The sequence below is a fragment of the Chaetodon auriga genome, chromosome 2 (assembly GCF_051107435.1).
Source record: "Chaetodon auriga isolate fChaAug3 chromosome 2, fChaAug3.hap1, whole genome shotgun sequence".
Classification (NCBI taxonomy): Eukaryota; Metazoa; Chordata; class Actinopteri; order Chaetodontiformes; family Chaetodontidae; genus Chaetodon; species Chaetodon auriga.
In genome coordinates, this window is record NC_135075.1 from 26503844 (window position 1) to 26523513 (window position 19670).

At 42.3% G+C, this 19670-nt stretch overlaps 1 protein-coding gene across 2 annotated transcripts; it reads right to left on the minus strand.

The window, feature by feature from the left end:
• Window positions 1–149: 149 nt before the first annotated feature.
• pxk (PX domain containing serine/threonine kinase) lies at window positions 150–18714 on the minus strand. 2 transcript variants are annotated; one of them, XM_076744002.1, is made up of 19 exons: window positions 18422–18714; window positions 15411–15461; window positions 15254–15301; window positions 13063–13249; window positions 12590–12667; window positions 11710–11783; window positions 10775–10849; window positions 10116–10220; window positions 9920–10021; window positions 9587–9748; window positions 9282–9399; window positions 8965–9043; window positions 8373–8421; window positions 8161–8238; window positions 6965–7051; window positions 6416–6479; window positions 5731–5790; window positions 4844–4872; window positions 150–1221 (listed from the first exon to the last, which is right to left on the minus strand). In XM_076744002.1, exons 1-18 carry the CDS (start codon window positions 18521–18523, stop codon window positions 4856–4858), a joined length of 1536 nt encoding a protein of 511 aa, XP_076600117.1. In that variant the 5' UTR covers window positions 18524–18714; the 3' UTR covers window positions 150–1221; window positions 4844–4855. The 2 variants fall into 2 exon arrangements, with proteins under 2 accessions (XP_076600117.1, XP_076600108.1); XM_076743993.1 differs by lacking the exon at window positions 4844–4872 and having other exon boundaries at window positions 156–1221.
• Between the last annotated feature and the right edge of the window lie 956 nt (window positions 18715–19670).

Here is a 19670-nt window from a genome sequence, read left to right on the forward strand (position 1 = left end):
AGAGCGAATCTACAGCGGACCAATCAGGACGTCTCACGGTCCCACCTGGACTGTGGTTAAGGATTGTTAAGTTTCAGGCAGACATACTACAACAAACATCCCTCTTACCAAGTCATTTTTGTCTGTAATTTCATTTTTTTTTTTTTTTTAAAACAAGTGAAAATAAATTGGCGAGTTGGTTGAGAATTTTCAACAAATATGTAAAGATTTTCAAGATCAAGGTCTTTTTTCTTTCTTTTTCTTTCTTTCTTTTTTCTTATTTTTATCATATATTTATTTTTCTTGTCTGAAGATGCAGACAGGTTTATTTCAATAAAAATGCACTGGAAGAATTTTTCACTTTTTCAATAAAGTTATGATCATGGGACTTAATTACAGACCGAAATAACTTAATGATGGTGATTTATTTTGTTGTGTAGCGCCACTGATAGTCCTGCAGTGAAACTGCAGTCCTGACTGGAGGCTACAGGTCAAAGTTCAGAAATTATTTCAAAGACGGTAAGCTGGAGTTTAGGCCAGCTTCTCTGCTGCTCCAGGATCAGTGTCAGAGTTCTGGATCCAGGAAATCCAACCTCACCATCCAGCAGGATGAAGCATCCACAGTGGCTCCAAAAGTTGAAATTCCAAATGTTCAACCACCACTTTTACAAGCCTGAAGAGCACAAAAGAAGCCAGCTGGCTGTCAACCAGGAAAGTTCACCACACTCACATCTGGAGCCTGGTGGCTGTCTTCTGGTGACTAAGTCAGAGAAGACAAACCTTCAGGAGTTTGTGACAGGGCAGACTGAGGCGGCCCCCCGCCCATCCTCTAACCGCAGCAACAGATTAAAAAAAATGTAAAAGCAGAAAAGCAATAAAAACTAAAACGTTACTTGGATTTTTTTTTTGTTAGTGATTCCTTTTCACATCTCAAGGAGCGTCGACGCGAACCAGTCCAGACCGCAGCGCAGAACCAGAGGGTCGGTCGTGTTGCCATAGTGACAGTTTCCCAGTCGAGGACAGGTTGCGGTGGTGGGCGGGGTCAGATGATGGGCTTGCTGCGGTCGGTGGTCTGGGCCTTCTTCAGTTTGCCCTTACTGAAGGTCTGGATGGAGCTCAGCAAAGCGGTGCGACCTCCTCCCGCTCCGTCAGAGGAGGACAGAGGAGGGGGACAGGAGGAGGAGTCCAGCGTAGGAGGGGGAGGAGGAGGTGGAGGAGGAGGGGGAGGAGCAGTCTGGGCTCCTGGATGAAAGAGAGAAGAGCGAAAAGAAGGAGTGTGAGAGAACAACACCACCTGTTTCTGGTAACACTGTTTCCTCAGAAGCTGGTTGCACAAAGATGTATTAAACTGGTCGACTGAGTCACAGCCAGTCGTAGTTTTACTCCAAGACTAGTCTAATGAGAGGCAGGAGTATTCACATAAAACTCAAGCTACTTTCACTTCAGGTCAAACACTTGCAGGGCGGGAGGTGGGGGGGCACCTGGATCTTTGCCTCTTTGCCTCTATAAAGACAGTGGAGGAGAGGCTGCTGACTGTTTTCACACAGACTGTCACATTGGTAGAAACTACCTTCTAATAAGGTTCCTTTTATAAAGGGTTTTAACTGATGGCTTTATTTATGAATAGTTAATAGATAACTTACTGATGCTTCATAAATCAGTTTTAAGCCATTAATAAGAGTCACTTTGGGGCTGCCAGTTTGTCAAAAATAGCTAATTTATAGTCAATTTTGGTCCAAAAGTTTTCTTCAGTGAGGGAAGTGATGCAGTGATCTATTGGAGGTTTCTTCCTTCCAGTTTAGTGTGATGCTGAAGGAAGACAACCAAAGGATTTTTAACAACCCAAAAACCCAAATGTTTGCCGTTCGTTTGTTTTAGTGATGTGGATGTCTCATGGAGGTCCGTCTATTGTCTCTATCTCTCTCAGGCAAGTTCTGGAGACAGAAGAAGCAACTTTTTTCAATGATTTCTAAGCAGCTTTACAGAGATTAATACGTGATGAACATGAGTGATCATGATAACCTCTGACAGGGTGAGTCACACTCAGTCTAATCTGAACACACAGAGTATGGAGTGTGACATATGGAGGAGTATGATTTTTGACTCAAATTCATGTCAAAGTAACCTTTGACTCACATCACGTTATATCTGATTTATAAAGCATTAGTTATTTATTAACTATGTCTAAAGCTATTAGTTACAACACATGAACCCTTTATAAAGGCCGACTTAATACAAAGTGGTACCCCTGTGGATTTTCCAGAGCAGCAGAGACAGAACAGATTTATCTTTGTGTAACCAGCACCTTCAGATCAGTGTCCAGGCTGAACTCAATCCACCATCAGTTTGGGTACTGAACAGTTTTTGATAATGCCAACCCATGAAGTACTGAGTTTATGAATATGGAGCTGAGAGGCCCAGGGGATCCTACAGTAAACACATGTTAACTTGTTGTGATATAGTCTATCAGTGATAAATGTTTCATCTGTTCACATCTCCTGTGCTTTTGTGTTCTACTAAAACAAAATTATACAAATAAAGTATATAAAAAAAAAGAAAGAATTAAAAACGTTGCATCGTTTTTTTCAGCATGAGCAATAGCTCTAACAACTACAGTACCCATGAGCCTCAGTAGCCGTTGCTGTGGAGAAGTAATTAAATCAAGAGTTGATCCAAAGTCTGAACACGGATGTATTCAACGAGCTCCACAAGCCTCAACCTCCAACTTCTCCGCAACATCAGCCACACAGACAGAGTCTGGAGCTCTCTGACTGGGTAATTCTTAGAGCAAGGGACTCTGGGACATGTAGTTGTTTCCCTTTTAAAACACATGCTTTGCAGCTCTGCTGTCCTGTACGAAACAAGCTCTTGCTTCTGTGTTTTCCGGACAAAGTCTGGCCCCTCTGCCTGGTCAGTGTCACTTCGATCGACAGGGTGAACTGATGGTGAATTGAACCTAAACCTGGTTCAAGTCTTTCCGTTTGTGCCACTTTGCATCCCAAACTGAACGAAACCCAGTGAATACAGGCAGAGAAACAAAATGATGGGAAGCTCCAGCGTGTAGGTGAAGCAGAGGCCAAAAGCTGCAACTGGAGTCTACAGACTCCACCTTCTGTCTGACTGCACAGTGAATTATCTGCTACGTAATGAAAGGGCATCTGTCAGTGTGACAGATGGTAACACACCTGGAGAACCTCGTCACTGCAGGCACGATTAGCGTGTTTAGAGATGATATTTTCTGTGGAAAAACCTGGTTGTTGGTTGTGGTGTAAACTGAAAATTTACGACAGTAAAAACATAAAAAGTTTGATTTTTAATCATTTAAATTGCAAGACCCCTAAAGTCTGCAGTGGTGACGGATTATCTCCAGGATGGCTGCAGAACACACGGGCTTTCATTACGTTCAGCAGTCGCAGTGACCTGCAGGGTTTCAACTGCGACTCTTCAGTCACGTCCACAGTTGCACTTTAAGTGAGACCTCTGTGATCAGATCGGAGTCCAGCCATGGCCACATTTCACAATTCCATGTGAAATCTGTGCTCAGATCTGTGATCACGTGTTGGCACATTATCTACAGACTGATCTGTGCTTGATTCATGTGCTGTGCTGTGTTCCAGGTGAACGGCACCACCGAGCTTTGAAAACGGTCCCTGCACACGACAATAAATTTGACAAAACCATAAAGGTGACTAAATGGTGACAGTGATCAGGTATCTCTTTAGTTTTTAAGTCTCTGCAAGTTAATCTAATAGAAATGACTGAAACCAGTGGCAGCCTGGAAGGAACTCAATCTAAAAACAAACGGTCTGATCTCACATTTATTATACGTTTCAGAATACCTTCTAGAGGTCGCGCTGACAGTTGAACTGGGACTGATGAAGATTCCTACGCAGCTTAACTACACTCTCAGATACAAAGTAGAAATTATGATGATGGATTGTAGTTTTTGACACTTGCAATTTAAAATACGCGCGTGAAGTAAGTATAAAATTAATAAAATCTCAACAGAAATTTGCATAACTGCAGCTTGTTTTTCCATTATTTCACACTGGATGGTGGGGAAATGAATGATTCTGCATATTGTATGACACACCGTAAGTCAGTGCTGGATTCATTGCTGCTGAAATTGTAACTACAGTTAATTTTTTGGCTAGTTAGGACTGATTATCTATTCTGAGAGGCTTGATAAATGTGGGCCAAGATCTTCAAAATCATCAAAAATGATGCAAATTATAGACAATTTGAAGCTGATGTGCTCAAAAATGAAAACCTGGCAGTGCAAAGAAATCTAAATTATTGCAAAAAAGTTTCATCTGGTTTGTTTCAGATCATTGCTTTGGTGAACTGTAGAACAGCTCTATAAGACCGGGAGGAAAACCTGCAGATGCTAAAGAAACTGATCTTGCACAGCTAACAGCGCAGGTTACGAGTAATGATCGACGTTCAAACATCACTGTGACGCCTCGTCCCAAACACAGACACACAAGCAGACGAAACAAACTGCATAAATAGACATGCTTTAAGTGACCGAGCAGACAGAACTGACAGATCACAATCTCCAATGAGAACGGCAGGTCTGATTCAGGGAGCAGTTGTCTGTGGGGTTTGGACATCATTGCAGATTGTGAGGTTTTTATAAAGATGTGCGTACACCCCGTTCCAGGCAAGCAGCGACTCGTAGACACAGAGAAGCTTCTTCACTTCAGATCTCATCAGCCTTCAATACTCTCATTACTTGAGCTCATGAGGCAGATCTCTGTGACCAGGAGCTTGCTGTGGAGCCAGGGTGTGCGGCAGCTTTATAAACCACCAGAGACCTTCACCATCATCGTCATCGACATCATAAATCGACATTTTACTTTACCCAACGACACGGTCAGAATGGAGCATGCTCTATGGTGGAGACGGCACAGGAAGAAGAGAGAGAGGGAGATGAGAGTTATCTGTTCAGTGGACCAATCAGCATTTACACAGTATCACCAGGACAAAGAGGAGAAGAGGGGAGAGGAGGAGAGAGGAGAGGAAATAAGGAGAGGAGAGGAGACGCTTACACCAGGGTGGACACTGACACCACATTTGTGTCGACGTGTTTGAAAAATTCATTCTGTTGATATTCGGCATGTTTCCTGTCATTAAATAATAAAAATAAATCCCATGAAAAGACCAAAACCTAGAGAAAAATAGAGATCAACTTTAAACTGAAGCTGAACCTTTTTCAAAAACAAAACTATAAACTGTGTTTGTGAGCTGTGGGAAAGATCTTCAGTCGAAAACAATAAGCTTAGAGCCACTAACACGTCGATGGTTTGGGTCCTTTCATGGGATTTGTTGCCAATAAGACAAATGAGGAATACTGCCAGACTTATACTTTATGACAGTGTTTCCCGTCCTGCATCCAGCTACCAACTGACAAAACGAATAAGACACATTGCTGTCGTGGAGACAGATACCTGTCTGAAAACCAGGTAATCACATGACGAGAGAAGAGGTGAAGAGACAGACAGACAGACAGAGACAGACAGGTCAAGTCAAACAATTAGTCTTCATAATCACACATGCAAATTTCAGATGAAAAGTGAGGGCAGAACATCAGAGTTAATGATAAAGATGCTGTTATTGATCTGAGCAGCGTGCTGAGACGCACCACAGCAGGTCCTCGCCACAGTCTGTCCAATACTTTACCAAAGTAAGAGAGACAGACAGATGAGTGAGAGGACAGACAGACAGACAGACAGACAGACAGAGGCGTACCTGTGGTCGAAGGGGGGGTGGGGGAAGAGGGGCATGTGGGAGGAGAACTGGCTCCAGAACCTGAAGACAGACAGAAAAGTAAACATTAATCACGCCGTCGCAGCAAAATATTTTCAGTCCTCGGACGACTTCACGCTGTTCCTCTGATCTACAGTTGGTGGCGGTAATGTGCCATGAAATGTAGCAATGCACCAACAAAAGCAGTGAAGAAGACTAGCAAACTAGCATGCTAGCAAATATGGCTAAATCAGTTTTGAAAATGTTTTAAGGGAGAGGAAAAGCATCCACATTTATTTGGCCTCATTGTGTTCACAGTGAATGCAAACAGAAACTTTATTGCTAGCTAACCGCAGTGTGCTCCATGACTAGGTCTGAACACATTTTGCAGACTGTAAACAACAGCTAACCTAATAACAAGCTAACCCATGACTGTAAGTAGCTCTCTAATTGGCTAATGATCTAACTGACCAGCTAAGTGTCTATTTATGTAACATGCTAAGAAACTAGCTACACACTACCTGCCTGGTTATTTAGCTAACAACTTGAGGATATTGTTAGTACTCCATTAACCAAAAAATACAAACAATAGCTTTAGCTAATTTGTAAGGTCAAAAGACGTACTAGCAGGCTCATGAAGTAACTGACGAGCTTAAGCGTTTGTTGAGGCTGCTAACAGCAGACCTACCAGAGTTATTGTTGTTTCTGACAGAGACGTCTTCTTCGTTTTCATAAGCCGACTGTCTGGACTTCTGCAAAACAAAAACACTGTTTTACACTTTACTGTATTTTTACCTCACCATAGCTAACACGCATCACTTGCTGCACACATCGTTCTACTTCTCGTATGCTTGTAGAGTTGAAGTCGCTGCCCCTCATACGTGCGCTTCTGTTCCACTAACATCACACAGACACATGCATGAAAGACACGAATCTCATGTCAGTCTGTCTAAACAGCTGAAACATGTTTTGTGTGCAGCTTTCTGTCCTCGTTCTAACATAACTACTCATTCATCTTAGTTATCCAGGTAACTGCTGCTCTCTGAGTGCAATGTGAGTGCCTCGTCATTCCAACAGACAAAACAATGAAAACATATCTGGTGAGTCTTAGTCACAGATGTACTGTTTGAGTATATTTTAAGCTTTTAAATAATCCGTCTTATTGCAACGCTGACAAGGAAGCATCAGATGTCATGAGGTTTCTTTATATTGTTGCGTTTGGGAAACTGTTGCCCACCTTCCTCGCCAGAATCTTCCTCCTCTTCTTCTCCTCCTCTGAGCCGTGGTGAGACTGAGCTCTGGTCAGCCTCCTGTGCTGGTGGAGCTTCAATCGAACATTAATATACAGCATTATCCTCCAGACACACAGCAAAATTCATGTTTACAAGCTGCAAACCACAAGCTGCGTTATGCAACCTTTTCATAAAACCTGCACTGAAAACTGCTAGCGTCACTGCTAAAGAGCAGAATGAAGATGCTTTCACCAGATGGGATGTGATGTCCCCCCAGAAAACAAAATGGTAAATAGGTACATTTACAGTGTATAGCACTTTTATCCAAAGTGCTATAATTGGCCTTTCTTTTACCCATTCACACACACACACACACGCACGCACGCACTGATGCAGTGAGCTTCCATGCAAGGTGCTGGCCATCGGTAGTGACTCAGGGTTCAGTGTCTTGCCCAAGGACAATTCAAAATGTGGACAAGAAGAGCCGGGAATGACCCCGGAGCCACAGCCGGGCATAGAGGTTAATGACTGTAGGTAATCTACAACTTTGAGGACTGCTGCTGCTGTCGGCTTCCTAGCCATGCTAGCTCCCACAGCTAATGTTTACAACCCCACTTGCGCTATTTCCTGTCCTGCCTGCTTTTTGCCTCAGTGTGAGAATAAATTTTAGCAGGTGAAGCTCAGTCTAACTGCACCTTAAGAGGCAACCACCATTCGATGACTGTGACAGGCTTGACAGACTGAGACACCTTGTTCAATTTAGCACTTCCCCAGTGATGAAATGTTTCAGCACCAAGACATGAGAAGATCTGAAAGTAGCTGTTGAACTGTCTTCACTTTGTATTTCTAGAGATTTGAGGTTTCACTGCTGCCTGTTGCATCCAGTCACAATTCCAGGAGGAACAGCTGAAAATAATTCCCCACTGATGTCAGCACACAGTTTTTGTGTTGGCAACATGAAAAAATTGTGGGAAACTGTGTTGCAAAGTTTTTCCACAGACTTTTTTTTCACAAGAGGCAGCTTAAATTCCTGTCTGCAGCAAGCATCACGTCCACCTTATCTAGAAGGTCACTGATTTAAAATATCGAGCTTTGGGGACTGTTGGTGTACCCTTGAGGAAGGGACATGACCCTCCAAAAGTCTCCAGCTGCTCAGCAGTATAAAAGAGAGAAAGATGTAAAGATGAGAGGAGTGACGCACCACTCTCTGCTCCTCCTGCAGCCTCCTCTCCAGACTCTCCTTCGCTGTCTTCAGTGCCTCTTTTAGCCTGCTGGGAACCTGGAGGAGTGGAGAGGGATTCAGATATTTGCCATTTCTCTTCATTCTTGTTGGAGTTTTGTTTTATTTATCAGACTAAAATATTGTGAAGCAGAGCCTGTAACAAACTCTCAAAAGTAAACTGAGCCTCTCACCTTAATCTGGAGTTTTTCTGAGTGCTGGAGATGGACGTCACTGAACAGCCTGCAAAACATAAACTGTGACTCATCAGCAACAAAGACGATGATGTTCTGGTTCCTATTTCAAACTCCAGACTCTGGTTTATATTAATATTATATCTCTGTTCTTGTATGGATACATGATACAAACATTTTTTGTTGACTTTCAGCCTTTAAGGTTCTATGTATTATAAGATTTTGAACATTAATAAAACAGCAAACAACTATTTGCTATATAAAGATATAGCGCAGTAACGGCGTCCTGACAGAATGAAGTCACACGCCCTCCGTGTGTGTTATAATGTAAGCTGTTCTTCGTTTTGGTAGCAGGGTCAGCTGCATGTGCATGTTAGTTAATGCATGTGAGTACCTCCCTGTGAAAGTGTCCCTGCGTTTATACAGACACTAAGAGAGTGACCTCTACACAGCGTTGTAAAAGCAAGTACTGTTCATATAGAACCTTTAAAGAGTAACTAAACATACAATCAGTTGTTACTGATCCCAGTCTACAGCATTCACTGCAATATGGGCAGATATTTCGGTTAGGGGCTAAAACAGGTAAACTCACGGTGTCTGCATGAGCTCCGACACTGTTGGCATCCTGCTCTTACAGGCTTCTGTGGACAGAATGGACTGCAGCACTGACACTGCACACACACACACACACACACACACACACACACACACACACACACACAACAAATCACATTGGGAATAATACAGACACTTTGGGACACTTCAGTAAACTTGATGTTTCAGGTCCAGATGTCAGAACATCTGGAGGTACAAAGAAGACACATGTAGAATCGGTGTGTGTTTGTGTGTGTGTGTGTGTGTGTGTGTGTGTGTGTGTGTGTGTGTGGATGTGTACATGAGTATACTGACCCACAGTGGTGTAGGGGACAGCAGGACATTGATCAATGGGGACGCTGTCTGGTGGTCGGCCGTACGTCATCTCATACAGTAAATGTCCAAAGCAGAAGACGTCGATGCTCTCTGTGGACTGCAGATACACACATAGCCACATACACACACACACACACACACACACACACACACACTCATCATAAAGTTACACATCACAAAGTGTTAGTACCTTTACAGATCGCTCGCCGCAGCACAAGATGTTCACAGCAACACAGGCTAATTCCATCCATAATATTATCCAATCAAACTCTGCGTTTACGTACGTTGATCTTCCTGAGCTGAGTGAAGGCGGGTCGCAGCGCTGAGGGAACTCCCAGCATGCCGTTCTCTACGTCCATCAGCCGACACACGCCATCATCCACTATTACATTGGACGCGTGCAGGTGACCGTAAAACACACCGCCATCATGGAGGAGCTTCAGGCCCTGCACAAATACACACACACAGACACACAGCTCCAGTAACAAGGAAGACTTTGTGGTGAGTGTGTCATTTATTTCCTGTGTGTGTGTGTGTGTGTGTGTGTGTGTGTGTGTGTGTGTGTGTGTGTGTGTGTGTGTGTGTGTGTGTGTGTGCGTGCGCTCTTGTGTGTATACCTCCAGGATCTGACGACCGTACAGTTTGATGTGCTGCAGTTCGAGGCCCTGACTCTTCTTTGGGTTACAGTACTTCTTCAGGTAACTCTCTCTGGGCTTCACCTGGAGGAAGGACACAGAGTCAGTTTTCAATGGAACTACTTTCTACCAACACACACACACCACACACACGCACACACGCACACACACAGCGTACCTTACAGATGTGGTCTCTCAGAGAGCCTCTCTCACTGAACGGCCGGATGAGCAGAGCTGAAGACTCGCTGGTGCTGGAGAACAACAGCGGAGAGAGATATGGAGTCTGAGGAGGAGGAGGAGAAGAAGATTATTGATTATTTACAGTCCACAATCAATTGGAACTAAATAGATCTCTGTCCTGCTGCCTGTCTTCTATTAATATTTATATATTGAAATCATTACAGTATGATTAAAAGACTAAAAAACTGAGATGATGTTAAAGCTACTCTGCAGCTGAAACTGCTGCTTTAGCAGGACTTTAGTTTTATTTGCATCATAACTGGATTTGGCTACTGGCTCATTTAGTAATGCTGCTGAAAGCCAAGATGTCAATTCATCAAAGCTGCTATTTCCTAAGTACAGATAACAGCTGGGGGAAAATCAGTGACTTAAACTTTAGTCATAGCTACCAGCTGATTTTTAGCTTTCAGCTGATCAGTTTCAGTATCTTTCAGCATCAGTTTCTTGTTCCACAGATGACCAAACCAGAGAGCAGCCAACGAGGCTTGGCGCGCGCACGCACGCACGCACGCACGCACGCACGCACGCACGCACGCACGCACGCACGCACGCACACACGCACACACACACACACACACACACACAGTGTGTACGTACAGAGAGACTGGTTAGCAGCTTCATGGCTGACTGCAGGTCTTTGTCTGACAGGAATTTATCAGGACCCAGGTCCACCTACAACACACACACACACACACACACACACACACACACACACACGATTAGTGATTTCGATCATTAGGATTTTGTCGTCAGACTTCCTTCACAAATGTGATTCAGCTGCTGAACTTTTGAAAATCTCCTCAGTCAATCATGATTAATCCTGAAGTGCATTTCAAGGCTCCTTTAAGTCTGTTTTCAGTCCAACAAACATCCTCAGCAATGAAAATAAGAAAAAAAAAAACACTTGAAGTTCCCTCAGTCAGCTGACCGTCAGTGAAATGTGAGTGAACTTTATTTCTCTGTCCTCGTTTGTTGCTTCTGACTGAACAATACGCTTCCCATCAGTTAATTCCATTTGATTGAAATTAAATTCATCTAAATTTAATCTGATTTTAATGCATCTGAAAAAACATGACAAACTTAATTTCCATCATCAGTTTGCAGGCTGTGAAGGACTGAAATGTGAAGAAATGAACAAACTTCATGCAGTTAGAAGCTGAGATTTTATAGCCCTTAGAAGATGAGGTGGCATATTTTAGCTCAAAATACAATTAAATTAAACATAAGACAACACATGTTTATACAAATCTAGGGCATAAAAGCATAAATTTAAAAAATCTCTGATGCATACATATAGGTATGTTTGAAACCTCATATGAAACACGAGCAGAACGCAGATGATTTCAAGACCCAGATAATAAAATTATTATGTTGCACACTCATCTTACACTTTAATCATGTGAGCAGATTGGTAATTCAACACACTGTATGTGGTGAGAGAACTGCACTCCTCTGAAGTTTCTCATTTTGTAGTGAAAGCTTGTTTGAAGTCAATAAGCAGAACGAAATGTAGTGATTTCTCTCGTACTCACCCAGCTCAGCAGATACCTCTCCTTGGGCTGCTCTTTGTTTTTGATTAGAAAATATTTCTTCCTGATCCTCCAGCCTGAAAAACAAACATTTCACTTAAAAATCTGACAATCAGAATCAAACATTACAGCGTGTAACACAAATGAAAATACACTGCATTCTTTTGTGCACACACTACGTATCCTTTGAGAGAAGAGGAAACACACTCTTCGTCTTACCAATGAAACGCTGAGTTCAGAAGCAATAAAACACGCTGTTGCTAAATTCAACACACTCATTTTGCTGCTACAGCCTGAGCTAACGTTAGCAAACTTCAGCTAAATATTGCTGGACATTACTGAGTCAGCCTGCGGCCTTTATGACTCACTTGTGCTGCTTGTGCTAATAGCTTAGCACTGGATCTAAATGCTAAATGGTAACTCGATTAAATGGTATTTTAGCATTTAGCAGTATCCCATAGTTGTAACTTGCAATGGCTCCAGGTCCACTTTAAAACTCACTGTGAATCTAATCTGTCAGGTTTTATTTGCTCTCATCAAACCAGTGATGATGAATGACAGCATCAGCCGGGTGAAGGTTTGACAACAACACACCGTCTCTAAACTCATCTTAGATTGAGATTTGAAAAACAGTGGCTGTCAATCACTGTGTTTACATTCCTTCTAATCATTTGATTATAAATCAATACTGTCATGTGAACACTTCTCCAGGCTGGGGTCATACTCAGACTGACAGAGACATCAGTCATTCAAATGAACAGAACAGTCTGGTTTCTTCTTAAAGTTCTGATTCACCAAAGTCACTGAAAGTAAGCATCAACATGTTCACGCGCAAACTTAAAAAGCCACGTTGGGTCAGGTTCACAGCCACCCTCAGTCTTACCAATGTCTCTGAGGGGCTCCAGGACCTCCCACTTTGGGTCTGACCTGAAGAACATGGAGACCTGCTGCAAGGCGATTTCTGAGGGAGAGACAGACAGACAGACAGACAGGCAGAAAATGAGACACCACAGCCAGAAATACACATATTAAACTCGGTTTTTATTCAGAATTTATTTATGGGTCTACAAAACGCTCTGAATCCAAAGGACAATATTTCCAGCGAGGTCCCTTTAAATACTGCTGGTGCTTGAATGTGTATCAGAGCGTCAGTCGGTACTTTTAGAAAGTAACCACGTCTTTTGCATGTAAAATCATAATCTGCAAAGCAACCAGTAACAATCCTTGTTGGTGTGGTTGAGTAAAAAGTGAAACATGACATCTGTACTGAAGTATTATAAATATACTTCTTGATACTCTCCACCTGTGAATAAGAGGAACTGAAAACAATCTGTCAGTGCAGGCGAGGGGACACACCTGTGTAGTTGGCAGAGTAGTTGTTGGGGTCCAGGAACTTCTTCACAGACAGGGAGCTGGACAGCAGGGGATGCTGGGTAATTGAGTCCAGATAGGTCTGAAGTCCTCTCTGCCTCTCTGCTATGAACTCCCTGTCCATGTTTCCAATCAGCTTCTTGGGAGGAAGAGGGAGACTGATGCCACACACCTGGAGAGAGAGGAAGAGGAAGAGGAAGAGACCAGTTCGTACATACTGCAGTCTGTTTTCTTATCACCATCGCACTTTTCAGAATGTTTCAACAATGCTCTTACAAAGAAAGATGAAAGTAGATTTGAAAACAGACAGACAGACAGACAGACAGACAGACAGACAGAGAAACAGACAGACAGAGAAACAGACGGACTAACAATTTTACTGCATGTTGACTACAGATGAGGGACTGGCTGCAGGTTGGGGTCACCGAGAGACCCCAAGAGGAAATGAGCAGGCGAAAGCTCAGCAGAAAAACTGCTAACTTCCTGTTATCCAGGAATAATGTGACCTGGCAATAAGATAAGTAACAACCAGCACAAACACACATGAAATACGACCCGGAGTCAGATCCACTCCAGTGGAGCGACGCAGCTCCATTGATTATCGATTCACTGGGGATCAATAGGACACTCTGTCTCTGGGACATATGATGCATTTGAATCAAATTCTAAAACTGACATGCTGAATGTGTTTAAGGACCAAACCGCTGATTTTTATGTTTTATACCACCTTTAAAATAACACTTTAAAAGAAACAAAAACATTTTAGATAGAAGCTTTCTTTTGCTTGAAACAAACAAATTTGGAGTGATTTTCACTTGATTAGATTTCTTAAAATAAGTCAGGACGTCCAGCCACCACGAGTATTACAACAAGATATTCTTGTTTCTAGATAAGAAAAAGACATTTGAATGAAGTCAGCCCTGCACAGTCAGTATGAGCTGATCCAATCCACGCTCAAAACATGTCAGACTAGATTTTAAATCTAAACATAAGATTTTCTCACCTACTTAGAAATCGACTGCAAGCCCTGATCACAAGTTTCAGATGTTTATGAGTTGTGAGCTTCTCTGTCATTTGATTGATGGTTTGAGGCTCAACGAGGCAAAAATACTCAATATTTCACACAAAATGAATGTTTGTAGCAGAACTTTGTTTTTACTTTCTTTCCTTTCCCATGAATTATCATGTCCCCCCTCCGTGGGAGCAGTCCTGACCTCCAGGTTGGAAACCACGGTTTTAGTACATTAAGTCCACTTCACATCCCTGCTGAACATTTAGGCACAGCACAGCTAAATGCTCATGTCAGCACGCCAACATACTCACCATGACAATATTAACACGCTGATGTTGAGCAGATATAATGTTTGCAATGTTCACCATCTTAGTTTAGCATGCTAGCATGCTAACATTCGTCAGTTAGCAAACTACAGCTGAGGCTGGTCTGTCAGTCTGGTTTTGAGTCACTACAGGAAACAATCTGGCCAAAATGAATGTGTTTAAAATGTCATGACAAAGCAGTGCACCAACACCCCCCTCCATGGAGCCACATCCCCAGCACGGGTCGAAATGTATTCACAAAACGAGGGAGCGGTGCAGGGTGAGCACACAGCAGCTCTTTACAGATTCTGGTTGACAGATTGAGAGCGGTGCAGAGCTTTGAGATGCAGTACAACCTCAAAATTCACCCCAAGGCCAGCAGCTAACCAGCACAGGGACGATCATCAAGCTCTAACAGCACCAGCCGAGGATTCTGGGAAATCGATGACACAGCAGCAAAGCCTTGAACATGTCGTAACAAACTGTCAGCGAGCTTTACCAAACAGGAAGGAGATTGACTAAGACGAAGGTAGTGTGTGTGGCAGTGGGTGTTTGTGTGTGTAAATGTGGACCACAAGACTGACAGACTTACACTTTAAGTTACCAGGCTGCTGTTTTTTTTATGTGGTACAAACATTCATGGACACAAACTACTGGTATCATCTAAAGGGCTGAGCCACCCAGAACCGCTCTCTGTTCACTATCAAACACTGAGAGCTTTAAAGGTGGCTGTGGAAAGTTTGCAGTTTCAGTTTGCAGCAGCTTGAATTCAGGCACAAATACATTAGTCTGCTGTCCACCGGCGTGTTTTTAAAACACTCAGAGACACTGAAGCGTGACTGAAAGATGAGGAACTCACCATCAGGCTGCTGTTGAGAACATCAAAGTCGCTGTAACGCCGAATCACCTGCAACACACAAACAGGCTGATCGGCTTTGCACAGCTGTCATGTTTGCTGCCAGGTCAATGCTATTGGCCACCTACCCAACACCTGAGGTTATGATTGTTGCATTTACCTGCCAGCTATTCTCGGAAGACACGCCCCTCTGGACTCGGATGATGTACTCCTGAGAAAAGAGAGAACACAACCATCAAACATTTTATTTGCTGCTTTCTAAATTAGTTACAATGCATGAGAAAATCTCATAATTTAATTCATGAATAAAGATCACAATTATGTGCAAATAAAAAAGGCATGTGAGGAAGAGTGACTGCACGGCAAGAGTGAGCAATGATCTCATCACAAGGTCATGGCGTCAGAAAGAGGTCTGAATATAGAAGATAAAGTTAAAATCTTACATGATGAAGTCGTAAAGTCATAGAGTTTTAAAAGTAAAGTCATATTTTTACTGGGAAAAGGTGATATTGTGGATATAAAGTTGTAATTCTACAAAATAAACAAATGTCCTAAAAATAGGGTCTGAGTTTTACAATAAAAAAGTTGCACTATCATAAAACTAAAGTAATTTGGTAAAGAAAGAAAAGAAATATAGAAACTGTACGAGATGTTTGTGATTCATCTACTAAATAAGTGGTTTGGATGAAACTGTTCAGCTGAGGATCTGTCAGATCATGTCACCAAGCTCACAGATCACTGCAATGACGCTGCTGAGTAAAATGTTTTCAAAATTTACGAAAGGATGGAAACAAGAACCATGACGTAAACATGGAATTTTCCTTTAACCTAATCCTCTCAGCGCTCTTACAGTCAGACTCTGGTTTCCTTTTCAGCCTGTCTTGTGTTTCTTTACATCTTTTCTTAATGTCTTTTTATGTCTTATCTACAGCGCTTTCAGTTGCCTTGATGCTGAAACGTACAAGTAAACCTGTGCGGCCTTTTCTCCATTCTCATATTCCACTTGACGGAAGCAAAGCTGGTGAACTTTAACCTGCACCGGTCTTGTGCTTGTGGAAGCCATTAAAAACAGGAATATAAAACAACAGAGATGCAGCGATACACTGGATCGCTTCCAGGACCAGTACTGACCTCATTAAATAGACTGAGTGATTCAAATTAAATACAGTTTACTTCCTGATTGTCATATAATGAAGGGTTTCTGTTCCATTCATTCAGTCACAGCAAGCTTGAGACTGAGCTGTTCCTGCCACAGTAATCCCTGGCCTCATGTTACTTAACACAAACTGTAAATGATCTCAGTGAGTTCTGCTGTGAGTTATACAGTCTGGGAAAATATGAGCACTGTTATCAGCAGAGACCCTGAGATGAAGTACTGGAATTGAGAGGATAAAGCCAAATCAATGCATCCTTATTAACAATGATATTAGAATGTTTTGGGGGGTTTTAGCCATTCATATTGGAGTTGACCTCACAATATACTGTTGAACAAAGTTATTATCCAGTCCTACATTTTTTTATTTTATTGTATTTTATGCCAAGTGCCAGTGTGTCTTAGATTTTTTTTTTCTTCTGGAATAGAACATGTAAGCATGAATTCTGTCACTGTCTGTGCTAATTTTCTCCCTCAGCCATTACACTTTCTTTCCTTCTGGTCAATTGGTGACTAGTGGGAAATGACTAGTCCTTGACTTCAGGCCTGAGACAGATGTCAGCTTTCTCCTCACTGTGTTTCAGTATTTAGAGGCCTTTCCTCACAGTATCACTTTCATTTTGGAGCTGTTTACATGTTGAGAAATTCGGGAAAGTCATCTGCAGATTCTGCATGAAGCAAGAATTTTTTCTGTGTTCCAGGAAAGCTGCTGTTTTGGTTTATTGTCAAAGTGGTCAAATAGAAGTAAGAAAAAAGCACTAACTCTGTAGAAATACTGCCATGTCATAGCATAAACACAGATTATATAAATCAAATAATAAGAACAATAATAATATCCATCAGTATCAGTTTCCCCTGTGGCGTTATGGTTCTGTTTGATAACAGCAGCAGTGATGGTCGGGTGGCTGACATTAGCATGCTAAGCTAACTGGCTAGCTCAGCTGATCTCAGCCGGACTGTCAACAACAAACCCATCACAGATGCGCCCATTATCGGACAGACGGCGGATGCCCTGCTTGATTTTTCTACAACATGGGCTGGTCACCGAGCTCAAAGTACACATTTTATTGTAGCCGTATCTACGTTTCCCCACCGCCACTAACGGCTTTAATGTTGACAGAGGTGCCGCACCAAACTCCCTTTGAAAATACCACTATTTAATTCAACACACTTAATATTTGAAACAAGTCTTTTCTGACTCATACATACAGATCCCCCACTCTTCGACTCGGCATTGATAATACACGAAAAACAGTAGTAGTTTCAATGAAATCTCATCATTTCTGACGTCTCATGATCTTAAAACGTTAGCAGAAAGCTGTCGATGGGGGCGAATGATGAAGACTGCATATTTTATTACAGGTATTTGGTGGAGGGGTCGTATGCAGAATGTGACAACAGATCATTACGAATTCAAAACGGTCGTGCATATTGTTTTAAGCACATTAGTTTGTCAGTACTAAAGAGAACCAATAAGAGCCAAACCTGTAAATATAATTCGTCACAATGGTCTTCGTGAGTTTGATTCTAAAAGGTCTTTGCGGGGATAATTTCGGCTCTTGGGCCTTCATTCAGTCAGTGTCAATGCCCCACATCAAATCCTTTAATATCAGCAGAACCTCCAGGAAATTGCTTAATCAGTGACAGCGCTTCAGATCTGGAGTCAGCTGCCTGTCATGAAGTTAACGGTACTAACTGTGAAGCTTTACATCGTGTAATAACAGAGACAGTCATCTGACTGACAGGAACGATAGCTATGTGTTTAAGGACTATTTTGGCTGTCAGGGGTGATTTGTGGTTGATGAAACAATTTACAGCAAAGGAGACTAAATGGACTGTCCGAAAATGGAACTATACACGCAGGGAACGACTTAAACGCCCCCTTAAAAAAAATCTTACTTCAAACACTCCACCTGCGATGAATCGGTCTGCCTGTATCGGACCGCTGCTAAACGTTTCACAGTTAAGCCTAAAGATTGTTAACGGTTAAGTGACGTTTATTTCCAGTAAACACTCACCGTGTGGGACTGCAGGTTCTGGCTGGTTTCGATCACCGCCGTCAGGGGGACGGTGTCGTCCAGCAGCTGCCTGCCAGGGGACGGCTTCTCCAGGAAAGACATCCCGGGGGATTAACGGTGAAAGTCTGAAACGAGCGCCCGTCTGTCGCTGACTGAAGCCGCAGGGAAGACACTGAGACACGCCGCCGAGGGAAGGAGGAACACCAACAACCCGACAGAAGCGAAGTAGCTGCTAGCTTAGCTTCTCCGTAACCAGGAAGCGCTGTTCCGATCAGACGTCACCAGGCTGCTTTGTCATCATAATTGGAGGATAAAAAAAACACATGAAGGTGCGTCACCGCCACCTGGTGGCCTGGAAGAGGAACTAGTCAATGTCCAGTCAGAGGGATAGTAGCCCAGTACATATGAACTAGGGACAAATACATTTGGTTAAAAAAAAAAATAAATAAATAAATAATAATAATAATAATAATAAATTAAAAATAATTAGAACGAACAAAAAAATTATTATTAAAAAATAATTTTAAAAAATGCAACACAAAGCTCAGCTTATTTCTTGTTTCAGAAGATTTCAACCTCATTTTACAGCCTTCCTCAGTAGATTGAATTGGATTTTTTGTCAAACTATTGTTTTCAAGATCAAGAATAAACCTCAAATAAGCTCTAATAAAAATATTCATACCATGCCCGCTCTTCTCCAGCTTCACACTGCAACACTGTCAGAGGTGCTATCTACTTGATGATTTCAGGGTCTGAGAGCATCCAGGACCACCAAAACCAGTTGTACTTCTGTCAGAGTGTGACCTGTCAAAGTCACAAGAGTTGAATAATCAAATGTATTAAAGTAGGGGTGGTCAAACATGTGTCAACCAAGAGTTCATGTACCGATTAACACGCCCTCATGTACATCTCTGTAGATGATGACAGTGAAAGTGAACTGGATTTGATGAATTCAAAGATAACAGGTTAAAAAAAACAAACATTGTTTGGTGTTTTTATTCCACTCACATATTAAATAAAACACAGAGCAGATCTGGCAAATCAAACACACTAAAAAATAAATCAAGTGACTGACACATCTCTGTGTTAACCACTTTGTCCAGACACACTTCTTGTTCCAGTATTCAAGCACATGATCAACAAAGAAAAACAGCAAGTCGGAGCAAATTCCATCATGTTGAAACTGTTGCAACCAAATTGTCCCAGAGACGCCGAGCTGCACGGTGTTATAATCACTGCACTCCTATTT

What these genes read in the sequence shown, in the direction of transcription:
- pxk (XM_076743993.1), bottom strand. Translation starts at nt 18,523, where the DNA reads ATGTCTTTCCTGGAGAAGCCGTCCCCTGGCAGGCAGCTGCTGGACGAC. An exon ending in GGAGCCCCTCAGAGACATTG is followed by an intron (nt 11,784 to 12,589) that starts GTAAGACTGAGG and finishes TTTGTTTTTCAG; the next exon opens with GCTGGAGGATCAGGAAGAAA. An exon ending in TGAGAGACCACATCTGTAAG is followed by an intron (nt 10,022 to 10,115) that starts GTACGCTGTGTG and finishes TCCTTCCTCCAG; the next exon opens with GTGAAGCCCAGAGAGAGTTA.